The sequence below is a fragment of the Oculina patagonica genome, chromosome 12, assembly GCF_052425735.1.
Source record: "Oculina patagonica isolate OP01 chromosome 12, crgOcupat, whole genome shotgun sequence".
Taxonomy (NCBI): Eukaryota; Metazoa; Cnidaria; class Anthozoa; order Scleractinia; family Oculinidae; genus Oculina; species Oculina patagonica.
This window is the reverse complement of record NC_135769.1, coordinates 1,103,970-1,131,117: the sequence shown is the minus strand read 5'-3', so window position 1 is coordinate 1,131,117 and position 27,148 is coordinate 1,103,970. Positions and strand designations below refer to the sequence as shown.

Genomic DNA, 27,148 nt, shown 5'->3' with positions numbered 1-27,148 from the left:
CCACAGTTTGAACTCAGTGCGAAAAAACGTGATCATCTTTCCTGACCATCCCAAAGAAGCAGCCCTATCCAGCCTATCGTTAAATTGCTCGTTGAAATTGCAGATGTGGCCATTAATTAGCCTGCGAATACAGCCGCCTCTCATTCGCTCCCGCTACAACGTGTGAAACGCGCGTTGGCTGTATTCAAAGTCTAGCCATACTACGCACAATAACATTTCGCGCTAAATTTGCGTCATCTTTGTTTTTGATCTCGCGTGAAAACCGCGCACGCGAAAACGCCTTGGCTGAGCCGGTCGATTTTGTTATGTGAATGAAGAACGAACTTCATTCTAGAACAAAAACAACCCCTTCGACTTTTTAGATTCTCAAATAAAAATATCATAAAGAAAAAGGAATTCCATTTAAAGATCATCACAACAGCAATTTCTTTTTGTGACATAACTCATTGGACGAAGCGACTAAGCCAATCAGGGGCTGTTTTTTTTTTATGTGACGTGAAGCCTACTTTGGGATTGAATCGGCGTTTTTGAACTTTGCAAACAAAGCTTTTCTCGCGACACATTGTCTGTGACTGTTTAAACAGTGGGGGCCGCCGCAATTTATGCATATGCCGTGAGAATTGTCGACGATTATTTTGGTAATTAAACAAAGAAAAATCACGCTATTATCGTCATTTTGAAAACATTCGGTTGTTAACTCAGTTGAAAACGCCACAGTTTGGCGTTGACTTAGTGGGACGATTTTTTTGTTTTGCTACTATTTCAGTTTCAATTTAATTTAATTTAATCACTTTCTTCCTCAAAATAAATACATCTTTATTATGTGATACTTTCAGGCGATCTTTACCAATCTGATTATGAGTCATTGAAAAGAAACATTACTTTGATAAATCTCTGACAAACCTGATAAACCTGACAGAATCTAGAAAAATCCTGTTTAACCTCAAAAAGAAACCCACGAGTTGCTCCTTTTGTTGCCTTGGTTGTCGTAGTCGTTTTTTTAATTCCAAGTTTTAATAGCTCCCATTACCCCAGGCAATTTACGTTAGTTGATACATGGATCTGTCTTCTTAGATGACAAATTTATCCCAATATACGTAACTGTATATCTCATCCCACTTTCACTTCCAAACATTAAAAAAATCGCGCACCCTTTTCTCACGTTGCCATGACGCAACATCCAACACAACGTGGTTTTACAAATTTTCATTGTCTTGTTTTTAGTATTTATTCAGACTCCGGCCACGACAACAAGATGTATTCAAGCAAAAATACAAAGGAAAACCTAAAAAATGTCCGTGCTTTGTCTTATTGAAGAGGTACAAGCTTATTACAGCCTCTTCACATGAGTGACCACCGGTCTCGCGCCTTTTCTCCGTGCAAAAATTATTATTTCGCTCTTCTCGCCGTTTGTCTCAAAAGTGACGGCTTCGCCACTTAGTAATTACGGCGGCAGATGAGAAACATAAATAAGCGCAATTCTTGTTTACTCAGATTCTACAAGTTTACTTTTGTGCTGTCTGTCTGCGATGATTTACGCCTTCGAGCAATTTCGCTCCATACATAAACCACGTGCTCTCTGTTTCGTTGGCGCGTGGAAAAACGACAACACACAACGGCGAAACATATCAGGTGAGTTTCAATAGTGGGTGTTAATGTTGCATTATTATCTTAAGCGTGTTGTTTTTTCAATGTTTGGATTATTAATTTTGGACGTGAATTTGGAAACAGACAGCATATGCCGTCTATAGACAATTTGAACTCGGAAGGACACAGTGTACTACGGCTTATACTAGGCCGAAACTTTTTCGTTCGATTCCACGTTTAAATGGGTCTTTCGAGAACTTTATTAGCAACTTCTATTGGCTACAAATTCCCAAATTTGCGATTGAAATAATTCTATAATCTATCGACAGCTTTTCGAGTTGCTCTCCGCCTTTCAAGCGAAACTGGTACGATAGGACGAACGAATCAAAAGCAATTTCTAGACGAGTGTTAAAGTTAGAGCCAGTGGTTAATGCCTGCGGCGGCTCCCCCGCTCCGGCCCCGGGCGCGGGGCGCCGCCGCTCGCGCTCCCCTCGTCGCGCGCCCTCTCGGTGCTCGTGCCCCTTCGTGCTTCGTGCGTGCCCCGGCCTCTCCGGCTGTGGTAATGGGAGACTAGAACATGGTTTTAAGGGAACTTTATAGCAGAACATTTCACGCTTCGCGTAAAAAAAGCCGGATACAAATCCGCTACATCCAAAGCATTAGTCTCGGTGATGTTTCATTTACAGTATTTACCCATCTATTCCACATTCTACCGCGCGTTTACGTCCTGTACAGCGCTGTACAGTCGTTTCGCTAACGGCCAGTTCGCTAACGAAGTCACTCTTTGCTCTCGCGCAAGAAATATTCAGGGTTTTCCCCTCCTTTTATTAACACACGAAATAAGAAATATTAATTTAAAGTTTGGTAAACTTTATTGCAATATGCTGATGTAGATACTAAACTTAAATCAGTATGAGACGTTAGTGAACTGGCCAGCAGCGAAACGACTGGTTACCCTACCGCCAGCAAAAAAGAAACTTGTTAAATTAAGTCAGGTTAGTAGCAAACTCGTCACGTTTCTCCATTCCAGACTCCGTTGTTGCCAGCAAGAGGTAAAGGACAGTGCACCGTCTAAAAATCTAGAAATCGTTTTTTTCCACTGAGTCCTATCCCCTTTATTAAATGTGAAATATATTTCGCCATGATAAACAAATGAGCAACATACGGTGGAACAAAAAGATTACGGGCTCTTGCGCTGATTAAAAGGCCGATCCCAAAAGCGAAATGCTCGAAGCCCGTCTTACAAATTATATAACATAAAACAAATTCTCAGTTCACGAAAAATAAAGGTGCTCCGTTTTTTTTTTTCGCAGAAAACTGTTATTAAAACACGGCGCACAAGAACTCGCGTTCACGAGAAATCAGAAAGATATATTGTCATTCACAAAAGACATAGAATCCGAGAAAGTCAAAGTATTTCTCGAACATTCAAAAAGTTTGAGTAATTAATTAATCAATTAATTCCAACGACAAAGCTCGCCAAAGCCAACATACAAGTAAGTCATCCTTGACAAGCTCATTTTCTGCAGTGTGTACAGGGATCGTAACAAATTTTCTTTGACGTGCGTGTGTTTTTAGTCTTTGCATTTTGACAAGTTTATTTAATCCGCTTGCGTGTGGCGCAAGAAATCTGACAAGAAATGCCCACACGTTTCTCCTTGTCAAAAAGTTGGCATCATGGCCAAGAGTGCAGTTCAGTCTAGACGTTAGACAATGCCAGTAATTTGGAGGTTACTGAGATAGAAAAACTGTTTTGTTCTCCTCTAATGAAACTTATTGAACTTTGATGGCTATACATAAACATTGTTGGGGTAATAATCCTCTAACAACAACACTTTTCCGGCTGTCCTTTATAGACAAAAACTGCTAATCGAAGTGCGGGATGTAGGCGGAGATGGGGACATTTCTCAACTCAAATATGGAAATTTATTGTCTGTCTAGACTTTCTGAATAATTTTATATTGAAAATTATTTTTTTCGTCAAACCAGTCTCATTTTGATTACGCCAACGGTAAACTACGAGTAGTTCAGTTCCTTATGTGTCTCAAGGTAAGTCGACTGAGTAGGTTGATCAAACACGCGAACACGCTAGAAAATTACTTCTGTCACCATTTTTAGTCCTTACTTAAGACTAAAAGCAAAATTGATGCTGCAATGCGAATATTAGAACCGCCTGTTCTGTACTACGTAGTACTAAGAACTTTTACTGATCAACATAGAAAATAAGTTCACAATGGTTTGTACAGAGGGTCTGTATACTGACCTGTAACTTGTATACCGTAGTGAAAAATGACGTCTCATCTTGAAAAAATTGACCACTTTTTTCAAAATTTGTTGTTCGAAATGCGTAATTTTAACCATCCTTGTTAAGTTTTAGTTTATTATCGTCTCTTTAGTGTTTTTCTACATTAGAATTATTTTGAAAGTAATTTTGTACGCTAGACTGATATCGTGACAGAGCTGATCAGAGTATGATCAGCCTGCTGCGTGTTTTTCCCTCTCTCGTTCCCGGCGCTCGCCCCCGTAGTCTCCCTTTACTAGTTAAGCACACATTGCAGACCTATAAAAAGTCTTGTCGTAAATCACAGTGGATGCCAACTTTCCCGGATTATTGACATTATTTTCGATCGGCACGCATCCCTTTAGATACATATATTACCAGCATATTTTATATCATAAAACAGCTATTACCCCATATACTATTAATATGTTAATGACGGTTTTATTTCTTCCGTCGCTTTAGGTAATTTTAGCTCAGTGGGCCTTGACTACCGCTGTAAACTGCAGAATTTTAGAATTATTCCCATAATAGCAAGAAAATCTAACAGCGTGAAATATAACTGAATTTTGCACTTAAAAAATATTGACAGTTATTCAAATTAAAATTATAAAGCAATATTTTTTGTTTATTTATATAGCAGCTAATGCTTGAAAAGTTAAATTTCGTCGATCGCTCTTCAGATTTTTCAATTCTAAACTCAATTTATGCGTGAAAACCAAGTCGATGTGCTTTGATCTTCTTATGATGTCGCAAGCGAGACAGTGAATTGATTTTGTTGTGCTTCGCTTGTCGAGAATCATTATAAACGACTTCATGTTTTGATTTTTTTGAATTTTTTTTCGTCTTCCTCAGCTGCAGGCGCGTAATTTTTCATGTCCTGTCACGTGACTAAACATTGTACATGCGCCGTAAGAATATTTTTCTCGAGTCGGAAGCGAGAGCGAGTGTGATGGAGGGAAAATGGTGGTTTGGTTCTTCGAATTTATATGGCTTTTGTGGATTTTGACGTCTTCTGAAGCGAGAACCACGCACAGCGGAACAATCGAAGGTTCTTGATTGTTTATTTTTTTATTTTATGTCGTTGAGATCAGTGACAACATTTTTTTGCTGGGTTGAACGTCTAATGTTTGTTTCTAACTAACTTCATCAGCTGTTGGTCGTACTGCCTACGCTGGATCGTACGGCAGGCATACTACAAGATTTTCCCATGGTGTAGAGCAAGAAAAGCCGCCAAATATTAGAACAAAACTTGAAGTGAAGAACCAGAATGAGGGGAAAAATATTCAGATGGATTTTAAGCAAGGAATTTCCCACTTCATGGCAGCCGAAAGCGACTCTACTACACCTCAACAAAACAGCAACCTTACCACGGGTCGTAAAGACCTGCCGGAAATTTATATTTTAGTATTGGTGAGTTGTCTTTATTCCTTCTTCATTCGCGTCGGTGGCAATTTCATTATCGTATCCGGAATCGTGGCGTATTTTTTGTTTGTTTGTAGGAAGCGAGCACACATTTTGTTGTCGATGGACATTTGTACTTTCATATATATCTCCGTTACAGTTTCTATTGTGATTGTGTTTTGCCGAGGGAATTATAATAATCGTCTGTTGCTAAACAACTTGACTCGAAGACTAGAATCGGATGATGTGGATGAAACGAAAAACAATGGATCGAACGGCAGTGTTTTTAACTCAATTCGATAGGTTTGATAGCGGTTCGTTCGAACATGCGAACGCCGACAGCTGGGGTAGATTTCGTCCCGGCCAATTTTTTTTGGGCTTCTACCTCGAACTAACCACGTAAAAATGCGTAGGTTTGACAACCTTCGAGCCAGATTTTATTTTTATCTGCTCGTGTTGAAGCTTTTTTTCGACAACAGCCGTTAAATGAACTCTATAGGTCAGATTTGAATAAGGTCACATCAGTTTCTTCGCGCGCAAAAATGTTTTTTTGCGTGATCTTTCGATCTTGCATTATCTGACCCTGTAATTATGTTCATCGGATCATTGCGCGCCACTTCTTTGGTGATTTCCATTTTAATGGGGTTTGATTCGCTGAACAATCATTTCCGTGACATGTTTCATTAAACCTTTCCACACAAACAATAACTGGCGGATGTACTGTATTATCGACAGTTCGCTGCAAAAATATTTTTCTCGTTTTATTGCGGTGAATTTCTATTAGTGTCAACTGGCTAAATTGAGGAGGAGGGGACAATTTGATCAATTTACGAAACCCGAGAACCGTAAAAAATAAAACCTGTTTAAGCCGGTAGAAAACGCTTTATGTTTGCCGTCATATTTGAAATTTGTATAATCTAGCGGATAGTTCTCTAACGATAACGCCATATTAACATACTAAATTTGTAGGTTTGAAGTAAAGATATTCTTGTACACCTGTTCACAATGTCTAAACAAAATTTAGGACAGGAAGCAATCTCTTTTGAAGAAAACCAACAAGTTTATTAAAGTTTCAATTTTTTTCATGTTAGGATTTTTTTTTATTTTTGAAATTTTAATCATAAGCAATACAGTTATAAGGCAGTGGAGTAGTTTTATGCTAACAGTTTTCCTTAGAGGAGTACACCTGCAGATAAAAATAGCTTGTGTGGGGTTTGAATTAATTTAGTGTTAATGGAAACATTTTCAAAGTCTTGAGTTTGAAGTAATGGAAAATCCTCTGTAACTGTTGGATTTCTAGCAACTCACCCTCGCTTTCAATCCTTCTATCCCCTGAAGGATTTAGGGAGAAAAGATTATTTTTTTCTTGATGCAATACACAAGAACATCAGTGAAACTGCTATCACTGTAAATAATGCAGTTTCTCACTTTCCATGTTTCAAAGTTGTAAATAATTCCAACAGCCAATACGAGGCATTGTTTTGAAGAAAACAAATCAAGAATTATTGTTGACGAGAAAGAATAGAATCCTATGTTGATGATTTCCTTGACGGAAATTGGAACAGTTTTGGCATCAACTGAATGATTTAATCTTCACTCGAATATGATATATTCAAGAAAAAATGAAAAACTTAGAATCATATTTTCAAACTTCTGTATCAGTCACATAGTGTATGAGGATGCTATATTGTAAACAAATATAGTATGTACTTCATAATCTCTAACATTGATGGGAGCTTTGTTCGAAGCAACGATGAACGAATATAATCATCATACTTCGCTATTTGAAGATTTCTTACTACATGTTATTATTTGGCATGGATGTTTGCGTTCAATAAACTTTTTTGCTAAGCAAAATTTACAAGTAGAGTATCTATTAAGTAAGACATGGAAAAAATGGGTTTGCTAAATTTGTCTTGCCTTGCACAAAAAGAGAGCATGTATTTGGTAAAGATTTTGTGATAAAAACAGACCACACACCAATTTTGGGTGATAAGACTTAATTTAATTTAACCATTTTTCTTTAATACAACCCAGAGCTCTGAGGTTAAGAATAGTAAAAATTCTTTCTGGAAAACAGTAATCCTTTAGTAGTTTTAGCTTTGCATGATATATTGGTTTCTGCAAAAAGGCTTCAGGCTGCTATTAGGGTTTCATATAATTTAATTTTGTCATATGACATGTTCAGCTGCCTTTCCTACATCCTTTGCAATCTGTTAGACCATTCTGTCATTTTTGTATTTGATTGTTTACTTTTCGCAGAGATTTTATCTTTGGGTTTGTTTGAAGACCTAATTCAACTGTCAAAGCTTTTTGAGCTCTTTCTTTGATACTCCCTGTCTTGAAATATTAATTTTTGTTATATTAAAGTTGTCCTCAAGGGCCCAGCATTAACTGACAAAATAAACATCAGATAATCAAACAAACTTTTAGTTTTTTATTCATAATTCTTATCCAATAAACAAACCTTACAATAAGTGGGTGTACAAGATGTAGAAGATAAAGATGAATCTTAATGTCAACTCAATCCTTGTCGTGCCCCTTGTCACATAAGGCCATGTCTACCAAATATTCAATTTTGTCTTGTTTTGCGACATCTTGAATAAATGCTATGTTATGTTACAATGTCCAGGGTAGAAATGTGTAATGTTAAGGGTAGGTGTTGACAACAGGAGAACTGGAGGTCTGGGCATTTCTGGCTCAAACAGAAAATTGTCTGGCAAAGTACAAATTTATTTTGATAATGGGCTGTCATATTTAAATTTTGCAGTTTGTTTTTTAAGTTTTGACATTTCTCTTATTTTCTAACCAAACAGGGCTAAGGAAAGTACTGCTATCCTGTAAAATTTATGTACACTATGACATATTCCCTAAGCAACCGACGCCTCTATTCTCATGAGGTTTAAATTCGCAAAAAACTGACAAATATGGGTTCACTTGGAAAAATAACTGTTCCTTTTTTATTTGTAAATTATTTATTTTACTAATTCTGCTATCATCTTACAGAATCTGGCGACTGGGCTCAAGAACTTTAGTGAAACTTCAAAAAAACGCTTTACATCTCACCTTTCAAAAAGCTTAGGTCTCCATGAGCAAGGCTGTGTAATCCTTCATGTCTTACCAGTGAGTATGGAACCTAAAAACCTTGTGTTCATGATTATTTATGTGCAGCAGGATCAGATGAGAATGACTTCCAAGGGTCATTGAGATTTGAAAAAGAGTTGTCTTAAGCTTTCATTCATAGATTACAGTCAATGTGCTAAAATGAAAGCAAAGGCTATGCTTGAGTTGACATTGTCTACTTTCTGGCCAGCTTGTTTTTCCTTCTTCCTTAATTTTTCTTTCTATATTTGTTTGTCTTGTGTGTTTGTTCCTGCATTTGTTCTGTCTGTCCCCTGTCGGTCTGTTGGTCTGTCTGTCGGTCTGTCTGTCCGTCCATCCATCTGTCTGTCTGTTAATTCGTTCATCTATCAGCCTTTCTGTCCATCCATCCATCTGTTCATCCCTCCCTCCCTCCCTCCTATCCCTTCCTCCCTCTGTCCCTCCAACAATCCATCCATCCATCATCTCCCCTCCTTCCTTGCAATGGTCTATTTAGAGAAAATTTCAATAAAACATTTTATTTATTCAACAGTTCAATGATTTGTTTTACAGATCTCTCTCAGGAAGATTCAGGTTGAATTATATTGTGAAAAAGACATGGTTAAAGCCATGGGGTCTGAGTGGGAGCCGAATGTTTTTATTCCTGCCGATAAAATGATCCGAACCCTGGACAGCCCAAGTATGCAGCCATTCCTGCGGGAGTTTAACATCACTGCATATGGTGTCAAGGTACACAACTGTTCATAATATACAACTTTGCATTACCACAACATGGTGTAAATGCTCAGTTCAAATAAATTCTGGGCCTAAAAGGTTGAATTTGATATAAATGTCTGCAGTGTTTATTTGAGATCCTGACCTCATCAATCAATCGATTTAGTGTCTGGCATTTAATCAAGAAAGTATGATTAGTATTATATTTGTGTCAAAAACATTTTTCTTTATTTGCAGGATACACCTGAAATAGACCTTTCAGTTTATCAAGAAATGTGGTTCCCTGTGGCAGTAGTGGCTGGTGTGACTGTTATTCTCATATTTCTGGCTATTGTCTGCTTGGTAAGTCACAGCATACCCAACCTCATGCCAAACGTTTTGTGAGACATTTCACAATAAGTCAGTCTGAAGGCAAATGGTTGGTTGTTATTGTCATTTACCAGGGATGGCTGATCCACAACTCATTAGTATTAACATATAGTCATTAATTCTTCTTTCTGTGTCAGTTGTTTTGTCGGCGTCATCTTGAGGCCAGAGCTGAAGAAGAACACCGTGCACAGCAGCTTGACCCAGAGAAGCTTCTTTATCCTGCTGTTGACCCCACAAACACCATGTCGGCAAGCATGATCCAGCCAGATGCCGGGAGGGTCTACACGATTACTGGTTTACCTCCCAAGGCCAGGAAGTGGAAAGGCTCTCAACTCTCACTATCAGACAGGTTTGAGTTGTTTATTCTGCTAACTGGCTGCCATAAATTTCTTTTAATGTTAATGTTGAGAAATTGGTGGTACATGACAACAATGTTATCTAGCTGATGATTTTTTTACTCTTATCACCCTTCTGCTTGAGGAGAAAGTAGTCATTGGTCACAACCCTCTGAGTTGCGACCATTTTAGTTGCCATGGCAGCTATAATTTTGGAGCTCGCAACTAAATTGTTGAACAAGTCGCCAGCCTAGCGAATACAAGAAGACTGCTCTAGATCTTGTTCAGACTATCATCCAAACTGAAAATACTCTGAACAATATGGACTGAGTCACTTAGTTGTTGTGCTATTTAAACCTACTGGAGACTGAAGTGAAATGAAGCCTTAATGCAAAGAATCAAACCAAGGAAAAATGAATTATATTTACTTGAGCTTGTTAACACAAATGATGAAGTTTCATTCATGCTTTGTGCTGCATAATAGATTCATAATAATTACATAATTATTGGCGACTAAAATTTTCCGTAGGCAACTTTACCTAAATAGTTAGTTGCCAAATGGCCACTAAAGCAAAAAAGTAAGCTTAGAGGGTTGGGATGCACACATTAGTTAAGTATCATTAACAAAGTGGTCTTATTGTCTGATGAGCAACTGCTTGCTTTTAATTTTTTTTTTTTTTTTCAGGCGTGGCTCAAAAGCTTCTTTAGTTCTTGACCTCAGATCATCCTCAACTGAACTAGGAACCAGTTCTCCTGCTCCAAGTATTCTAGAAAGGTATGGAAGCGGGAAATCACTTCGAAGCATGGCTTCAGACCATGTGGAGACAGGTCATGACATGTTATACCATGTTAGATTTCTTGCGGTTAGCCTTTATAATGGGGTTAGGATTTCTATTAAAAAAAATCATGGTCCTGGCAGCTGGTCTTTGGTGGCCTAGCAGGGCTCGAGACTAACGGTAGCCAACTAGCCAAAGGCCACTAAAATTTAGGTTTTGGCTACCAGGTTTAGCATTCCTACTAGCCATTTGGCTAGTGAAAAACTCGGAAAAGTCAACTATTCTTGATAGAAATCAATATACCTGACTAGTGAAAAATTACTTTTGGCTAGTAAAATCTAAAAGGTCACTAGCCAGTAAACCAGTGAGTTAAAAAGTTAGTCTCAAGCCCTGCCTAGTGGGGATGATTTCAGCTTGGTAAACCAACGACTCGGGTTCCACTCTTCTTGGTGTCAACTTTTTTTTAGCTTAAAAAAAAGGTTAAGTGTGATGTCTACTTCCTGTATGAAAAAATAAGACGTCTCACATGGTCAGAAGCAATGTTTGGTAATCCATGGAAGTCACTCAATAAATATTGATCTTTTTGGGGTGTTCGAATGCCATTTTTATATGCTGCAATTTTTGTCTGTTTACAGCCCTACAGAGGAGAAGCTGGCTTCTAAATCCAGGCCCTTGACTTGTAATGAATTAGAAGACTGTGTAAATAGTTCCAAGCAACTTTATGCAGAATTTTGGGTAAGTTAAAATTGAGATTGTAATAGTTGTTGGTGTGAGACTGGCTTGAAATCCATTTTTTTATATATTTTATTTTATTATGAAGAATTGTTACAGTTGGACATTGAGATGAAGAAATTTGAAATAATCTACTTAATTATACAAAATCAATGCATATTTTATATATATTTATGTATAGTTAGTACACACTATTTGGATGCCTAGTAAATGATTAGCACAAGACAGTTTAAATGTGGCTATGACATCACTTAAATTCACCTATTAAGTTATAAACTAAAAACTATTTATAAAATACCAGTAACTACTTTATGTCAGCATAATCGGATACAAACACTCAAGTCAGTTTGGGAGAATGCAGACGTCCTTGTATCAATCCTCACATGTGTGATAGGTTTGCTCCTCCCAAACTCACTCAGGACAGTGTTTTTATCAGGCAATTATGTAAGCTGTTCTTGAATGTTTTACTTTCAGCAAACATGTATTTATTTAACCATCAACTGTACTTTACTCATTTTGTTCAGGAAATGCCTATGAATCATCCCCCTCCAGAAGATAGGATACCGGGTTCAAGTTACAGAAACAGATATCCATTTATTTTACCAAGTAAGTTCTAACTGGACATTCTTGTGGTACCATGCCATTGTGGTACCATTCTTGTAGTACCATGCCATTGTGGTACCATTCTTGTAGTACCATGCCATTGTGGTACCATTCTTGTAGTACCATGCCATTGTGGTACCATTCTTGTAGTACCATGCCATTGTGGTACCATTCTTGTAGTACCATGCCATTGTGGTACCATTCTTGTAGTACCATGCCATTGTGGTACCATTCTTGTGGTACCATGCCATTGTGGTACCATTCTTGTAGTACCATGCCATTGTGGTACCATTCTTGTGGTACCATGCCATTGTGGTACCATTCTTGTAGTACCATGCCATTGTGGTACCATTCTTGTAGTACCATGCCATTGTGGTACCATTCTTGTAGTACCATGCCATTGTGGTACCATTCTTGTGGTACCATGCCATTGTGGTACCATTCTTGTAGTACCATGCCATTGTCAACTTAGAAGTGTCCAAAGTGGTGTCTGTGAGGAAGTGAATGTAGTCTGCTTTCAAGCCTAGTGGCCCATCAGGCTGGAGCGAGCTTATCCTGAATTTCATAGCATTAAGTGACTTGGGGTATTTTCTAGGGGCTTTTACTCCTCCCCCCCGGATGGGATGCTATTCCATCGCAGGGTTACCCCCAGCATTAAATTTGCCAGTACCCATTTATACACCTGGGTGAGAAGAGGTACTGTGAGAGTAAAGTGTCTCACCCAAGAACACAGAACAATGACCCTGGCCAGGACTTGAAGCCAGACCGCTCGACCCATTAGTCCACTGTGCCTCCCACAAGAGGTGGTAAATGTGCAAGCTTAAAATTTTTATCACCCTAAAATTTTCTTACTTTTTTTCTTTCAGATGCTAGAACTAGAGTAAATCTACCAGAAATACCTGGAGATCCATTATCTATTTATATTAATGCAAATTTTGTGAAGGTAAGGTGGAAGGTTGTTGGATACAAATTATTGTAAAAAAAAATAGACTTAAAAGAAACTTGCAAAGTGAGTCTAAAGTAGAGTGGACAGGATCAAGTTTTTTTTGAGGCTTTAAGGATTTATGGCCGTATTTGTTTTCAAGACCTCACTCCACATGTACCTTTATGTGCTGTAAATTACACATTTCTATTCTCACCACATTGTTATTTTAATTTCAGGGTTATGAGGGTCGAAAACGTGCTTACATAGCAACCCAAGGTAATCATTCAAACAATCTTGGAAAGAAATACATTTTAATTAAATTTGTTTCTAACAGAAAGGTCAAGAGCTTGGGATCATAAGAGCTTTTAAAGGGTTAAGGGCTAAATATACTTGGATTTTTTTTGCCATGAAGAGAGTGGTTTATGGTATTCAGTACATCAAATTTACTGTTTCTTTTCTAGGTCCATTATCATGTACAGTCAAAGATTTCTGGAGGATGATATGGCATCATCACTGCCCAATAATTGTTATGATTACAAAACTTAAAGAAAGGAATGAGGTGCGACATACATATACAGTAACCCTTTTGTTAACATTGTCACAGACTTGGAATGAATATATGAAATTCATTATTTGTACTGCAGATATACATGTTAAGCAAATGAAAGATCATCGCAGTAATGTACTGCTTAAGTTGAGTACATTACTGTGATGATCTTTGATTTGCTTAAAATTGTCACAGATTGTGGATTATTACCAGTTGAAATTACTGTAAATTTTTATTACTAAAATTACCTTTTCTTTTCAGACAAAATGTGAGCGTTACTGGCCAGATCCAACATTTAGAATGCAAGAGAAATATGGAGACATTGTTGTCACATTTGATTCAGCAATTGGACGAGATGGTTATCAGATAACTTCTTTGTACATCAGTCATTCACAGGTAAAATAAAATCATTCTCCTTTAACATGGTGGTTAGGAAGGCTAGGTCATTCTTGTTTAACATAGACTTGTTTATCACAATTTATTGGGGTTTTCAGTGAAATGCGAACTCTGAAATTCAATCCTCAACTAAAGGCTTACACTTTCTGCTGCCGTCAATCATCTTAGCGGACCTCTCGGTAAACAGAAGTTCACTTCAATCGGGTCAAAAGGTCAAGTCTTTCGGTTGTGATTGGTAGATTTCGATCCATTTTGTTTGTTTCTGTTTTTCGTGGTTCGTTAGCTGTCGCCATAATTATGATTGATGGCAGCGAAAATCACAATCATTTTGGATTTTGAATTTAAGAGTTTGCATTTCACTGAAAACCGCAATAATACTGCGGAGGAATTAATTCCACACCATGCCTAGGCAGCATAAGCAAGCAACTCACATACCCATATTCATTTACTTGGCTATTAGGGAGCGATCAACATTATGTTTGTAAATCTAATTTTCTTTCTTTATAAATTGTATTTCTCTCCTTGCTAAGGGGGAATCGCATTTGGTCTATAGGCAATAAAGCCCCAGTTGTCCCCAATGAGTTGCGTGTATTTAGCCCATTTTCTTTTCATGTATAAACTGGTCTTTTGTATTTTTAAATTTACTACAGTCACTAGAAGCTCCGCGAAGAGTTTACCATTATTGGTACACAGCATGGCCTGACCATGGTGTCCCAGACTCACCAAGACAGTTTTTAAGATTAGTGGAGGAAGTGCATATCGCTCAAGAGAGAGAAGATGTAAAGGAAGGTCCTGTTGTTGTACATTGCAGGTTGGTAATAATATGATTGGTGTCTGATCTAGCCATCATTTGTGACAATATCACTAATTTGACAATTTTCTTAAAAAACAGTAACTTTATTTACATAAGATTTTTTTTACAGGTTCTTTGTAGCTTGTAGGTAGCCAAGCTATTCTAGGCAAGCTACTACTGTATTGAATGTGTTAGCTCAAAAAGAATAATAAAAGAAAAAAAGAATACCAAAACAATAGAAAAATGAAAACTAAGTAAATAAGTGGAAATAAAATAAATAAAAATATTAAATATAGCACATAAGTCAATTATAGAGACATCAGCAACTAATACTGACAGTACCAAAACATAGTCGACAAAAGATAGTAAAGCGAGTTAGCAGTAGAGGTTGAGATTCGAAACTAAAACAAGATGGTATACTAATTAAATAGCGAGAGATGCTTAGTAAGGATGTAAGGAGAATTACGAAGTTCATCTGGCTTTTTTGGGAGTACTAGGGATAAGTCGTGTAGATAGTGATACAAATTACTTTTAATTCTTGACTTGTTTTTATTTCATTTCTTACAGTGCTGGAGTTGGAAGAACAGGCTGTTTCATTGCAGCTAGTGTAGGAATTGAACAAATAAAGGTATGATTTGTAGCTAACTGTCACTCACTGGCCAGTGTGTTGTTGAAATAAATGTTTAACAAGTGTTGTGGTGTTCAATGAACATTGTTCCACAAGCCTATCTGGCCCCAGTTGTTCAAAGGGTGGATAACGCTATCCACCGGAAAAATCACTATCTGGTGGATAGCGACGGTAGGTTTTGTATGACAGTTATCCACTGGATTTATCTGGTGGATAGCGTTATCCGCACTTTGAACAACTGGGCCCTGGTTGTCAATGCACTGGTCTTATCTCATTCTTTGCCTTATTTCCTTGTCATTGTTCTTCATAGAGTACAAGGAGGTGTTGCTCTACTTGTCTGGTAATTAACTCTGGTAAATGGTCAAGGGAATGGTTAAGACAAGATGATAACAGTGCCCCCTTAAACCACAAAATTACTGTCACTAAATTGTAACTTAACTAATAAAATTTTTCTTGCATCATTAGAGAGAGGGACTCGCAGATATTCTCAAGATTGTAAGCCTTATGAGAATAGACAGGTAAAATATGCTGTATAACTATCATCATCATCATCATTATTATTATAACTGTGTTTGTAATGATTGCTAGCATGGTGGTCTAATCACTCAAGATCAGGAAGTTTAAATTGCAGTCAGTGTCCACACATGAGACGCAGTGTCTTGATGGTTAAAGCTGATTTCCAGTCCGTACTGCGCAGACTTGGGGTTTGTTTTCGTTTTTGTTTTGAATTCGTTGAAACGTTACACTTCGGTGACAGCATACATGAAGTTTTTTAGTCCGCCATTACAGTTCGTTTCGTTCAAGAATTTCCGATGAGCTGAAACGTCGGTTTGAAATAGCGTCAAGGTTCCTCTACTCGTTATTATTTGTTCTGCAAGGATATCTGGCGTTAATTATGAAGAAAAAGGTAAGTTTGTCGCGGAATTTTTAGTTTTGCTTGTAAACATTCCTTCGTGTGGGCTCACATAAACATTGCAGCCGAGATTGCACAGTACGGACTGGAATTCATCTTTAAAGCCCAGGCTGGGGTCATTGTGCCTGCATTATGTTCATGGGCAGACACTTAATTCTTCCAGCCCCTCTCTCACACACCCTGGAGTATAAATGGGTACCAGCAATATCTGTTAGAGAAACCTGACTAAATGCCAGTTTTAGTTTCTTAACATTTAAATATTGGCTATACATATTAAGAATTTTTTCTATCTTTTAAACTTGTATAATTTAACAATTAATTTTACTCTTACTTTAGGTTGGTGGTTTTTAGGAAGGGCCATTCTGTAAACTACTGAGCCATCAGTAATGAATGTCACCCCAATTAAAAAATTCATTGTTGTTGTTGTTTAGTTAACCTATTCTTTTGTCGTTCTTTTTTTGTGTGTTTATGGACCCCGACTTTGTCTCAGTCCCTAAACACGCAAATGAAGAACTTGGCTAATCTCCCGCCATCTTGAATGAACAAGCTTGGTCAAAAACCCATATTTATTGAAACCAGTCTCTGATCTTCACGGCACTACAACACACAATGGTGTAATTTATTTCTTGATATCTCTAGGGGTGGAATGGTTGAAACAGATTTACAGTATGAACTTGTTTACAATACTCTTCATCATTATTGGACAACAAGGACAGGCAGCGATGATGACACACATGATATAGCTCTTGAAGCAATCTTTGACGAATAATAATGTCATGAATATTTACCTACAATGGTTGCATCATTTAATTCCTTCATGCTGGTCATGGGAAGATGATTATAAAACAAGTCTAGTGTGCAAGTCTTCAATCAAGTCTGGATTGTGAACAATTCGATAGTATATACATCAATATTTATCACCTACAAATATTCAAGATGCCCAGTTGCAAGGTGTTATTTATTTCATTATTTTAATGCATGGATCATCATATAATGTGTAACATATCATTGGATCAAACTATCTCAAGGACATATATCATCAAATCTACATTATTGTTGACTAGTGTTTTTAAACAACACAAGGCTGTCAAGTATGTGTTCTGACGAGACCATTTGACATGACGTCAATCAACAAGTGCAGAGTGAATGGGACTTACCAGTTGAGAGACGTACAAGTATTCAATGTTCAATTTCCTTGGTTTCGTTCAGTTTTGACACATCCCTTGCAGGACAAGGGATCGAGACGTGTTGGTGGTACAGAATGGAAAGCAACTTACTTGAGAACTACTGTATACATGCACTTGGATTCTTCATTTAACCCTTCTTTTACTGTAGGCACCAGTGCTGAATGTATCTGTTTTGTTAACGATCTATGGATCCATCATTCACCCGATGCATGAATAACTGCAGGGTTCTTGGCTCTAAAGATTTTAAAACTGGAATAGTTGAGATGAGACTGATGAGAAAGAAGGATTCTTCAAACATCACCTTACAGGCTTAGACCATTATCTTTACATCCACAAGTCTTGTATAAAATTATGTTACTAATGGTTTGTTATTGTGGCACTTTGCAATATTATTGGTTGCAGAACAGTTCCAAAAAGAAGAATATTTATTTTATTGAGTTATTGTTCAAAGGATGAAAGTGAAAAGGAATAACCGAAATGGGGAATTGGTTAGAGAATCTCACTTCTTCTTCGTCATCAACATTATTATCATTGTAGTCGTCATTGTGCATGGTTCGTTTGGGAATGCACAATAGCAAGGAAACCTCCTGGCATTCTTCTCTCTACTGCTTCTTCCAAAGAGATATTCACTTTCCTCAGATGGTCAGTCCTATGGACTGCCATGTTGCTGTCTTCTGGTTGGATTTAACTCATCTGTGTAACATCCTCATGTAACATCCTTGCGTGACAAGTGGAAAACGTGACCACCCACAACTTGTCAATAATGTAATATTTTGCAGTTTGACAATGTAGTATGAATTGTTAGGCTACTGCCACTAAATCAAATGAGGAAATAAGGAACTCATAATTTATTTGCCAAAATTCTTGGCATAAAAAAAGTTTTATTTTTCAGTTTTATTGCATGGGCCCTTATAAAGTTGGGACTGTTATCAAATTATGAAAAAATTATCCAATTATTGTCTTTTTAGACAGCCAAGGTTGAGCACAAAAATGACCTCAATTTGAGAAATTATTTCAAAGTATTTATCAAAAATAATAATTGTACAGAATTGTTATTGAGGGATTTTATGAAATTCTTCTATAGATATTTAATCCACAAGCAGAGTATTATAATACAAGTTATAACACAGGACTGAGAAGGAAGGATATTAAAATTATTTGGAAAATTGTGTGTACATAACAAATTAGGTGGGCTGCATCAAAGTGAAAACTTGGTTTGAGTCAAATATTAAAATTAAACTATATACAGTGGAATCCGATTTCTTGAACCCTCCATTTCTCGAATCTGCTGATTACTGAGACCAAAAGTGCTTTCCCTACCCTCTATTAAGCACTGTAATTTTACTCCCAATTTCTTGAACCCTTGGAGGTTTAAGAATTTAGGATTCCACTCTATAGGGGAGCACCCCCTTCATCCTCCCCCTGGATTCACCTTTGTTGGTTTAAGGTCATTGCCCTGTATTGCATTGCGCATCCTTCATGCGCGGAATTTTTACGGGTAATTAGCGCCCGCATATAAACAAAATGGCGGCTGTTTTCTATGCAGCTTAGTCTGCTTTAAGTCCCCTTAAGGTAATCAACAAGTAGGCAAAGTTTGGTTGAAAATCTATGTTCAGTTCTATTTCGGGGCAATGACCTTAACCAACTGTCCATTACTTGTTTTGTCAATTTTCAAGAAACCCCAAGAGTAAAAGTAGATTTTCCTGTCTCTACTCAACTGTCCAACGACGCCTGTTTACTGTAAATATTTTCCAAGCAAATTGTAAGATATGAATGCATTCCCACTGCTTTGTATATCGCTTCATCGGGGAAAAAAATTTCTTCTGACAATCATGTTTTCATTTTGGTGCAGCAAACAAGATTGTTTATCCAGGGAGAGTTCTGGAAATGTTTCAAGCGCATCTTATCAAATTTACACAAATCTTCTTTTAAGAGTAGACCAACCAAAAACCCAAAAAAATTTTCCAAAAAAAAAAAAAAAAAAACAAAAAAAAAAAACCCCCCCTCTTATATCGAGGTTCCACTTTTGTGCTCTCCAAGAGATTTTCACTTATGTTGAAATGTTACCAGTTATACTAACATAATTATCACAGTTACCATGTAACTAGGCAAAGGTTGTCGAGGAAAATGGGTTATACGCACATGGTGCGAGTGAGAATAAAATATCAGACAAGTTGATATTTCAGTTGAGTTGTGGTCTTGTTAGGGGTAAAAAAGACTTGATCAGGTAAAACCCAGATGGCAGGTGATTTTGTCTTTTCCTTTCATCTCGTGGGCATCCAGAATCACAATGGTGGAGATTCTAGGGACATCAAGTCCGGACGACGGGATTTTACGGGCGAAACTTTACAACAAGCTCGAGAGAGCCCCCCCCCCCCGGGGAGGGGGGTGCTTGACCTAAGTTTAGGTATAGGGGTGCCGCTGGAGGTTTGAAACCCTGACCCTGTTTAGGACGATAAAAACTTAAAATGCCTACCCTGTGTAGGACAACACCCCCTATTCTAAGACCCTATTTAGGGAAAAGGACAACATCAACAATCATTTACGCTTTATTGTGATTGCGTCCCATACGCGATGTTTGAAGCATTGAAATGCAAAAACACCTATCCCACCGAATAAAATAACGCTTTTTATTGAAGCGAAAGCAAAAACAATGTAAATACATGGACGACAGTCTTGCAGCCATACCCTGTCTAGGACAGCTTCAGGCCCTGTTTAGGACAGAGGAGCTTGAAATTATATACCCTGTTCAGGACCGGAGGAGTCAAAAACCATACCCTATCCAGCGGCACGTCCCCGTATAGGCCATATAGGGGAGTGCCCTCCCCCGCCCCCCCCCCCCCCCCCCCGGGAGAGCCCCCGGGCACTTACTCTTACCGAACCAGTTCCTGAAGCGTTCTAATTACTTTCTTCTGATTGGCCAATCAGCAAGGAGGTTCAGCAGAGCGACACTGGCGTCTTACATGAAATTGTTTTTTTTTTATCATCGGCTCGTCGTAGTTGTTTGGCCCATGCATCTAGAGTCTCAGAAAAAAAAAACCGCTTTACACGACTTCCATCTTCTACACTTTACCTGGGCGCTTTTTTAATAGCTGTCCCCTCCCCCCAAAAAAAAAAAAAAAAAAAAAAAAAAAAAAAAAAAAATATAAAACCAAACAAAAAAAAAAAATTTTTTTTTTTTTTTTTTTTAGGCGAGTAAACAACAATTCATTTTATTTCTTCTCGATCGTTGAACGACTTCTGAAACATCTCACGTTGTGGAAATCTTCATTGCACGGGCCACGCAATAGTAAAGAAACGAGAAGTCGTGGGTTTACCTCTGTATAAAAACCTGTATAAATCCCATTTACCAGCCCACATTTCGCTCAAATCCCATTTTCCAGAGAAAAATATAAGCAAATCCCAACTCCCATTTTACCCCTTCAGGCCCCTCTTTCAAGAAACTTGAGATAAATTTTCAGTGAATAAAAACAACCAGCCACAGAGGAGTCTATTACAGGCTTTATTAATCTGACTAATGCAAAGTAAAGATCTGCTAGTTTACAAAATACATTACTCCCAAGAAATAAAAATAATTTACCATTCTTTTTTACACGAACCATCAGCTAAGGCAATGCAATCGAAAGCTGTACAGTTGAGCAGCTTGCTCCTTCTCTGAGAAATTTAATCTAAAAGAAACCACTTCGCTTATTTCAATACAATTATTATCCTTGCAGATGCGGCAGATTATTTTTTCTAGATATACATATTGCTCCTGCCCCAAGGCTTCCACTGGTCAAGGAAACAAGAGCTGGGCTCAATTTATTTAAGCTGGTTGCAAATTGTCAATATCGCCACAAACCAATAGTTGCATTTGTCCCGAGAACCAGATGACGCTCAAACCGACAATTTTGTTGAAGTTCTAATTTTTGAAATTTTTCCACGTGGTAACTGAAGAACAGAGTTCATTTTAAAATAAGATTTTATGCAAAAACAGCAACTGAAATGTATGTCAGTTATAGTCCGGTCAGTAAGGTTGAAAATTTACGGAAAGCGCGTAAAAGCACCAAACTTGGCCCAAATGTAGTTAAGGATATTACAAATCATTTCAGATCATAGTAAATTCAAGACTAAAAAGTGTGTTAAAAGCAACTATTCCCAACACATTATTCCTGATTCATCATTCTTTTCCTTTGCATCTCAAATGTGCAAAAGCACAAATTTAATTTCTACTTTCAACACACTCGCTAGGATTTCATTCAGAGACCTAAGAGTTGGAACAGCCTTGTACAGATCACACTGGGGCAGAGATAACGAATCCCTCTCCAATGATGCATCAACTGGCAGGTTGATTTGTTGGTGACATGTCGCTGTTGTCTACTGACACCTTGCTCGTATGTTGATGTTGAGCATGCCAATGCATCCATATGTCAGTGTCGGTGAAATGTCAGTAAATGCATCATTCAGATTTGATTTGTTTCCTTTACCCACTCTTGAATGCCCCATTCCTTCTATGGCACACGGAATTATGGTAGACGTATTCATCGAACCATGCGCAAGACTAAGCAACGATGAATACAACTACCGTGATTCCCTGCAGGGGCGCGCCATAGAGGGAATCGACCATTGGCACACTGTATTGACTTCTCCTAAACTAAAAGTTCAACTGCATTACAAACATGTAACTCAAGAACAAAAGCATTAAAAGCCTGCAAATTGCATTTGTAGTTTCTATGGTAGTGCAATACTGACTTTTTTATGATCGTAAAAATCTGCTACCAAGCAAAAGATAAGCAAATGGAATTTGCAGGCACCTAGCAAAAATATTGTGCACTGTCATAAATACTGAACTTAATAGACATCTGAGTTAAAATATCTCACAACATTAAAAATTCATTAAATGTATTTAATATTTTATAAAGCTTCATTACCTAAATTAACCAATCTAAAAAATCTATTTTTGTCCTGTGGAAACTCTCAAACCTCAGTTTTGTTTAAGCCAACAGTCCTCAATTTGCGATCACTATAATTATTAATCTTGAAACAAAACGAAACATTTCATTTCAAAATCTCGAAAAGCTATTTCAAACACTAAGTCTCATAGAGTGCTTTTCATTACAGTCGCCGCATTTAGCATGTCTCTTATGTCAGCATTAAAAAGAAAATGCCAAAGCCGTCTTTACATACAATATTCAACAAGTAGAATTCTAACTGATTGTAAACAAAACTGTACATCTTCCACATAATCTAATTAAAACTAATTTGAAATTAGGCATTATCGCAGGCATGAGAACATTCATGACTGAAAATGAAATGAATAAAACAACTGTGTAACCAAGATAATTACAGTGTACATAACTTAAGTAAGATGGTGGAGACTGGCAATTCATTTCATTTCTCACGAATGTATAAAAGTACAACAAATGAGATTAAAATAAAAACATATAGGCATGCTCCTAGTGTTCTTATCTATTAAAAGAATGAAGTAACTGATTACTCTTTCAGCCTGTTAGCGGGCAAAACTGACACCTTTTGAAGAGCTTTATTCTTTTACTCCTGATACAGACAATTGAGATTCAAGCCTAAAAAATATACACTGATGATATACGCAGTAGAGATCTATTTAGCATATCTGATTGAATGCTGCTTAGTTTAGATTTTCCACATGCAAAAGCTATGTCATCAGAGCAGAATGTTTAGGGCTGAACCTCAAATGCCTCATATCTCTCACGCAGGGGGGTCTAAGAAGTGAGGCATCTGAATTTAGCACATCAGCCAGCTGAACCTAGAACAGTTCAAATTCTGAAGAAAGGAAATCTAAAAGCAGGCCGATTCTTAATTTAAAATTTTGCTAACTCTGTCCTCCATTTCTTGACCACTCAATGTTCTTTCGTTTATACATTTCTTCTTCATCTATCTTTCATCTGCATCTTGGCAGTTATTTGATGTGGCATTTTTGTAAGTACACTTTATTTGGAGATTGAACAAAAATATTAGCCATGGTAGCATCACTGACCATTCTTTACACATTCATGTTCTGTAACTTTTCCACCCACAACTTGGCTTCTTCGGAACTTTCACACATCAGATTGTAGACCCGCTTTGTTGTCCGCAGCTGTAAAAAGATGCACACAACCTAAATATGAGTACTATGTCAAAAGAACACTTTCTCATTGAAAATTTAAGCCCCATGAAATCTCAGACCCTCAAAAACTCTCTGATAACAAGCCCACCACTTTTTCATTAGGTCCACCAGCTTAAATTTTCTAGTTTGTTTCTAAAGAATGGCATAACTTCTTAATTGCTATTAATAGCAATGAACAAAAATGCTTTTAAACTTACATCAAAAAATGCTCCTTTTTCTGAGCCTTTAGGTGCACCTAAATAAAATGAAAGAACACTTCATCACTAATTAGGTTTGTGCTTTACATACAAGAATATCAGGGAGAGCACTAGGTCTCGATGGAATACAACTTGAGTGAACTTTGAAGAAAATGTGCAAAAAGTGTCAAGTAAGGGAAAGTGTGGGAAAATGCACATACATGTTACAGTATGGTTTCACTCCTGAACGTTAAGAAAAAAATAATTTGCTGTGTTTGGTAATGTGTATTGTCCCTTACCAGGAGGCACATTGCTTAGAGCCTGAACTGCTATCATCTCTCCAAGATCAACATAGCCCTGTAAATGTTGGTCATGTTCTCCATCATAATACCGCAGCTAAATGTGAACATAAAACACAAAATTAACATTCAGTTTTCTGTACAAATTGTAAAAGGGTTAGGGGCTTGATACTTCAAAGCATTTGCAATTTTACAAACAATGAATACAAGGACAACTCCAGAACATCGCTTTGCTTAAACAAAACCACAGGTAACCAGGTCATTTGCAGCTGGGACTCCTGTAGCCCTGGATAAAACCACTGCATGCAACGAAAAAAGTTTTATCAACCCCCAACAGGTACGTACCTGATTCCTTTGTGTGTCCAGAACAAACCACCTGGCTTTCCACTGCCGTAGAAGATGTCCTCTCTTGTAGAGATGACCACAGTGGAGCTTCTTGGTTTGTGAAGCATCAGTCTGCAGAAAAGTGAAAAAGATATACAATGTAACTAAATCTTTTTTTATAAAATGATATAATTTTTACTAATTACATTAAAACAAATTGATTACAAAAGTTAACTGCTGACCTCGCTTGGCAGGCTCATGGTGCTCTTGGTCATACCAGATCCAGGCTGCTCAGGGAGGTCACGCTTCTTACACTGCCAAGGAACCTGGGGCTGGCATCGCTCATGACAGTTGTAGCCACACTCTGTGCATTTCAATCCTGCATATAGACCAAATTCTTAGCTTAGACAAAGTCCTAAAGTAACAGGTAGCAAGGGGGGGGGGGGGAGACTTAACAAGCTTATTTGTCCTCAGTGACACAATGCAAACTTATGCCTATGCAATAAACTATCGATCTGATAAAATTGCTCACCTCTGTTTAGAATACCAATGATCATCTGATAGCAGTGGTCACAATTTGATGGAGGAACAAACAAATGGGGGACAAAGTTGTGAGGCTGGGAGAAGCCCTGCGCTCCACGTTCCTCCACCTGAAGCTTGCCCTGGAACAAAACAAAATATTGTTATATTTGTTGCTTGGAAGTGAAAAATACTGGGGATTTATGACATAAAAGCAGTAACAGTACAGAGGATAAATCTCCTTAATCACCTTATAAAGGGTAAGGTCACCCTCCAGACTCCAGTGTGACCTTAAGTGCAAATAGTGTGAAATAATAAAAATCTGAAAAATCTGAATCTGAAATCTGACCACTAAGTGCATAGAGACTAAGGTGTTTCTAGCATAGTGTACCTTTTAATTACTGTCTTGCATAATTATGGAGGTTCAAACCTGTTCGTAAACATCACACTCAGTAATACTCACTGTGCAGTATTACATTATAATACTGCGTTGATACTGCACGGGCGCATTTCAAGGACCAATAGGCAATAACATTTGTCACATACTTTAAAGCTTAACAAACTAACATTAACACAGGATAATGTTAACTTTCACAGCAGAAGGCAAAAGATACCTTTAGAATGACCTCCATAGTACTTTTCTTGTGAAGCATCAGTCGCTGACTACTGAACCATCTGGTGTTCATAGGCAAATGCTGCACTCAAAAAGATACAACTCAATCAGTTAACAAATAAATTATTTAAAAAGTGCTATGACAATGAGTATGATTGATTGAAAGGCTCCAGTTCCCTATCATAGGTTGCAGTCCTGACAATGACAGAATTGAAATCTTATTTCTACTATCACTACTGATGTATTTTCTTGCAGACAGGTAAAAACAAATCACTATATTAAGAGAGAAAGCCACATCAGCTCAAGCTGGTTTTCATGTGGGTCCTCTATCCAGATCAAATGGAATTTGGAAATGTTGGCTTTTCAGGAGGAAGGGAAACCAGAGAACCAGAAGAAAACCCTTGGAGCGAGACAAGAAGCAACGGCAACTTGAACCCACATATGGCACCTGGCCAGAATTGAACCCAGGCCACACTGGTGGAGGGTGACCCTCTCACCACTGCAACATCCCTGCTACTCATACAGTCATGAAAGTGACAAAATAAAAAAAAATCGTATAGAGGGTAATGCCTCACCAAACTCTCTCAACTAACATTAAAATGGAAATGTATCTCAATTAGTAAAAGAAAGTGAATAATTCCCACCGGTCTCTTTGTTGCAGGGTATGACAGCTTGTGCCAGTGCTGTTCCCATTTCTTGGGTTTCTGATCGGCTTCCTCTTCCAACCTGTACAGCTCTTGGAGTAGCCACGAACACTCGTCATTGTTAAACTGTGTGACATCACCATAGCAACCAGTCATAAAGTTTCCATAAATCTCCTGTTTTCCATCAGCACTTTGCTCGTTTTCAATTGTGGTTGTCACATCATTAATAAGCTCAAGGTCATATGTCGGACCTGTTGAGAGATTCTCTGTTGTGTAGTACTTCCACACCTTCAAATTGGGCACTTTGCAGAATGGTCTCAAAACCTGCAAGAAAATGTCACATCTTTAAACCTGATCTGCTTAAAATACCCACTGTTGAACTGCACTAAATCCTGTGTGGCTCAATGACTGAAGAGGGATTTTTTAATTTCCTCTGTGCAGAGTGATTGTTCTTCGTCCAGTTACCAGTATACACGGTGTAGTAGTAGTGCTTAATAGTGCTAGTGTCTATTTCTGGAAGGTTCTTACAGAAGGGAAGTGGCTATGCTGTGGTTCAATTTTATCCTTGGTTCAAATTTTATTTTCCTTTGTTGTTGGGTATGGTAATGTATGATAATGAGTTTACAACAAAGGAAAATAAAATTTGAACCAAGGATGAAATTGAACCACAACAGCTACTTATGGAGGTGTCTCTTTAAAGGAGGAGTTTGCTTGTACTAAAAATTCAGAAATAAAGTATTTGTTTGATCAGGAACCAGACTGAGCCCCTAGACATAAGAGCTGCCTGGGGATAAATTTGTTCATCATTGTGCATACATGTACCTTGTGCTGGTTTGGCGAATACAGGAAGTTGTTGTAAAGAGGTGATCTGCTCTTCTGTAGATCCATGTAATCCCACAGTGATTTCCCTCTTGGTTTATGGTCCTCCTCTGTCATCCAGCCAGATTCAGATCTTTCATGCTCCGAGTCCAAGAGAAATGTGCGAAATCTCATGGACACATGATGATAGGCAATGGTGCTCAGGAAATGATCATTGAATTCAAAGGACAGTGGAAACTGAAGCATGATCTAAAAGAGAAAAACACTTTTTTATATCACCAGTCTCCCTTCAAATTATCATTGGTGAATCTAGGGAAGCTTCCCCCACCTCTAAGCTGAAC

The 27,148-nt window shown here is 37.8% G+C and overlaps 2 protein-coding genes across 3 annotated transcripts in view; one reads left to right on the top strand and one right to left on the bottom strand.

The window, feature by feature from the left end:
• Positions 1-1,573: 1,573 nt before the first annotated feature.
• Positions 1,574-18,455, top strand: LOC144632901 (tyrosine-protein phosphatase non-receptor type 5-like). Of its 2 annotated transcripts, XM_078491660.1 has the most exons (17): positions 4,780-4,916; positions 5,019-5,278; positions 8,276-8,392; positions 8,924-9,100; positions 9,323-9,427; positions 9,592-9,803; positions 10,475-10,564; positions 11,201-11,300; positions 11,822-11,903; positions 12,767-12,843; positions 13,062-13,101; positions 13,287-13,384; positions 13,634-13,768; positions 14,419-14,579; positions 15,129-15,189; positions 15,655-15,707; positions 16,742-18,455. In XM_078491660.1, exons 1-17 carry the CDS (start codon positions 4,829-4,831, stop codon positions 16,869-16,871), a joined length of 1,986 nt encoding a protein of 661 aa, XP_078347786.1. In that variant the 5' UTR covers positions 4,780-4,828; the 3' UTR covers positions 16,872-18,455. The 2 variants fall into 2 exon arrangements, with proteins under 2 accessions (XP_078347787.1, XP_078347786.1); XM_078491661.1 differs by lacking the exons at positions 4,780-4,916; positions 5,019-5,278 and adding an exon at positions 1,574-1,632.
• A 2,322-nt stretch (positions 18,456-20,777) lies between these two features.
• LOC144633145 (myotubularin-related protein 13-like) overlaps positions 20,778-27,148 on the bottom strand; it is a 29,655-nt gene continuing 23,284 nt past the window's right edge. Inside the window, exons 30-38 of the mRNA XM_078491945.1 lie at positions 26,811-27,056; positions 25,989-26,312; positions 25,346-25,426; positions 24,745-24,874; positions 24,455-24,591; positions 24,234-24,344; positions 23,889-23,985; positions 23,611-23,648; positions 20,778-23,383 (exon numbers count right to left, since the gene is read on the bottom strand). Of these exons, the coding sequence (XP_078348071.1) occupies positions 23,291-23,383; positions 23,611-23,648; positions 23,889-23,985; positions 24,234-24,344; positions 24,455-24,591; positions 24,745-24,874; positions 25,346-25,426; positions 25,989-26,312; positions 26,811-27,056 (1,257 nt within the window). The 3' untranslated portion in view covers positions 20,778-23,290. The remainder of the gene's footprint in view (positions 23,384-23,610; positions 23,649-23,888; positions 23,986-24,233; positions 24,345-24,454; positions 24,592-24,744; positions 24,875-25,345; positions 25,427-25,988; positions 26,313-26,810; positions 27,057-27,148) is intronic.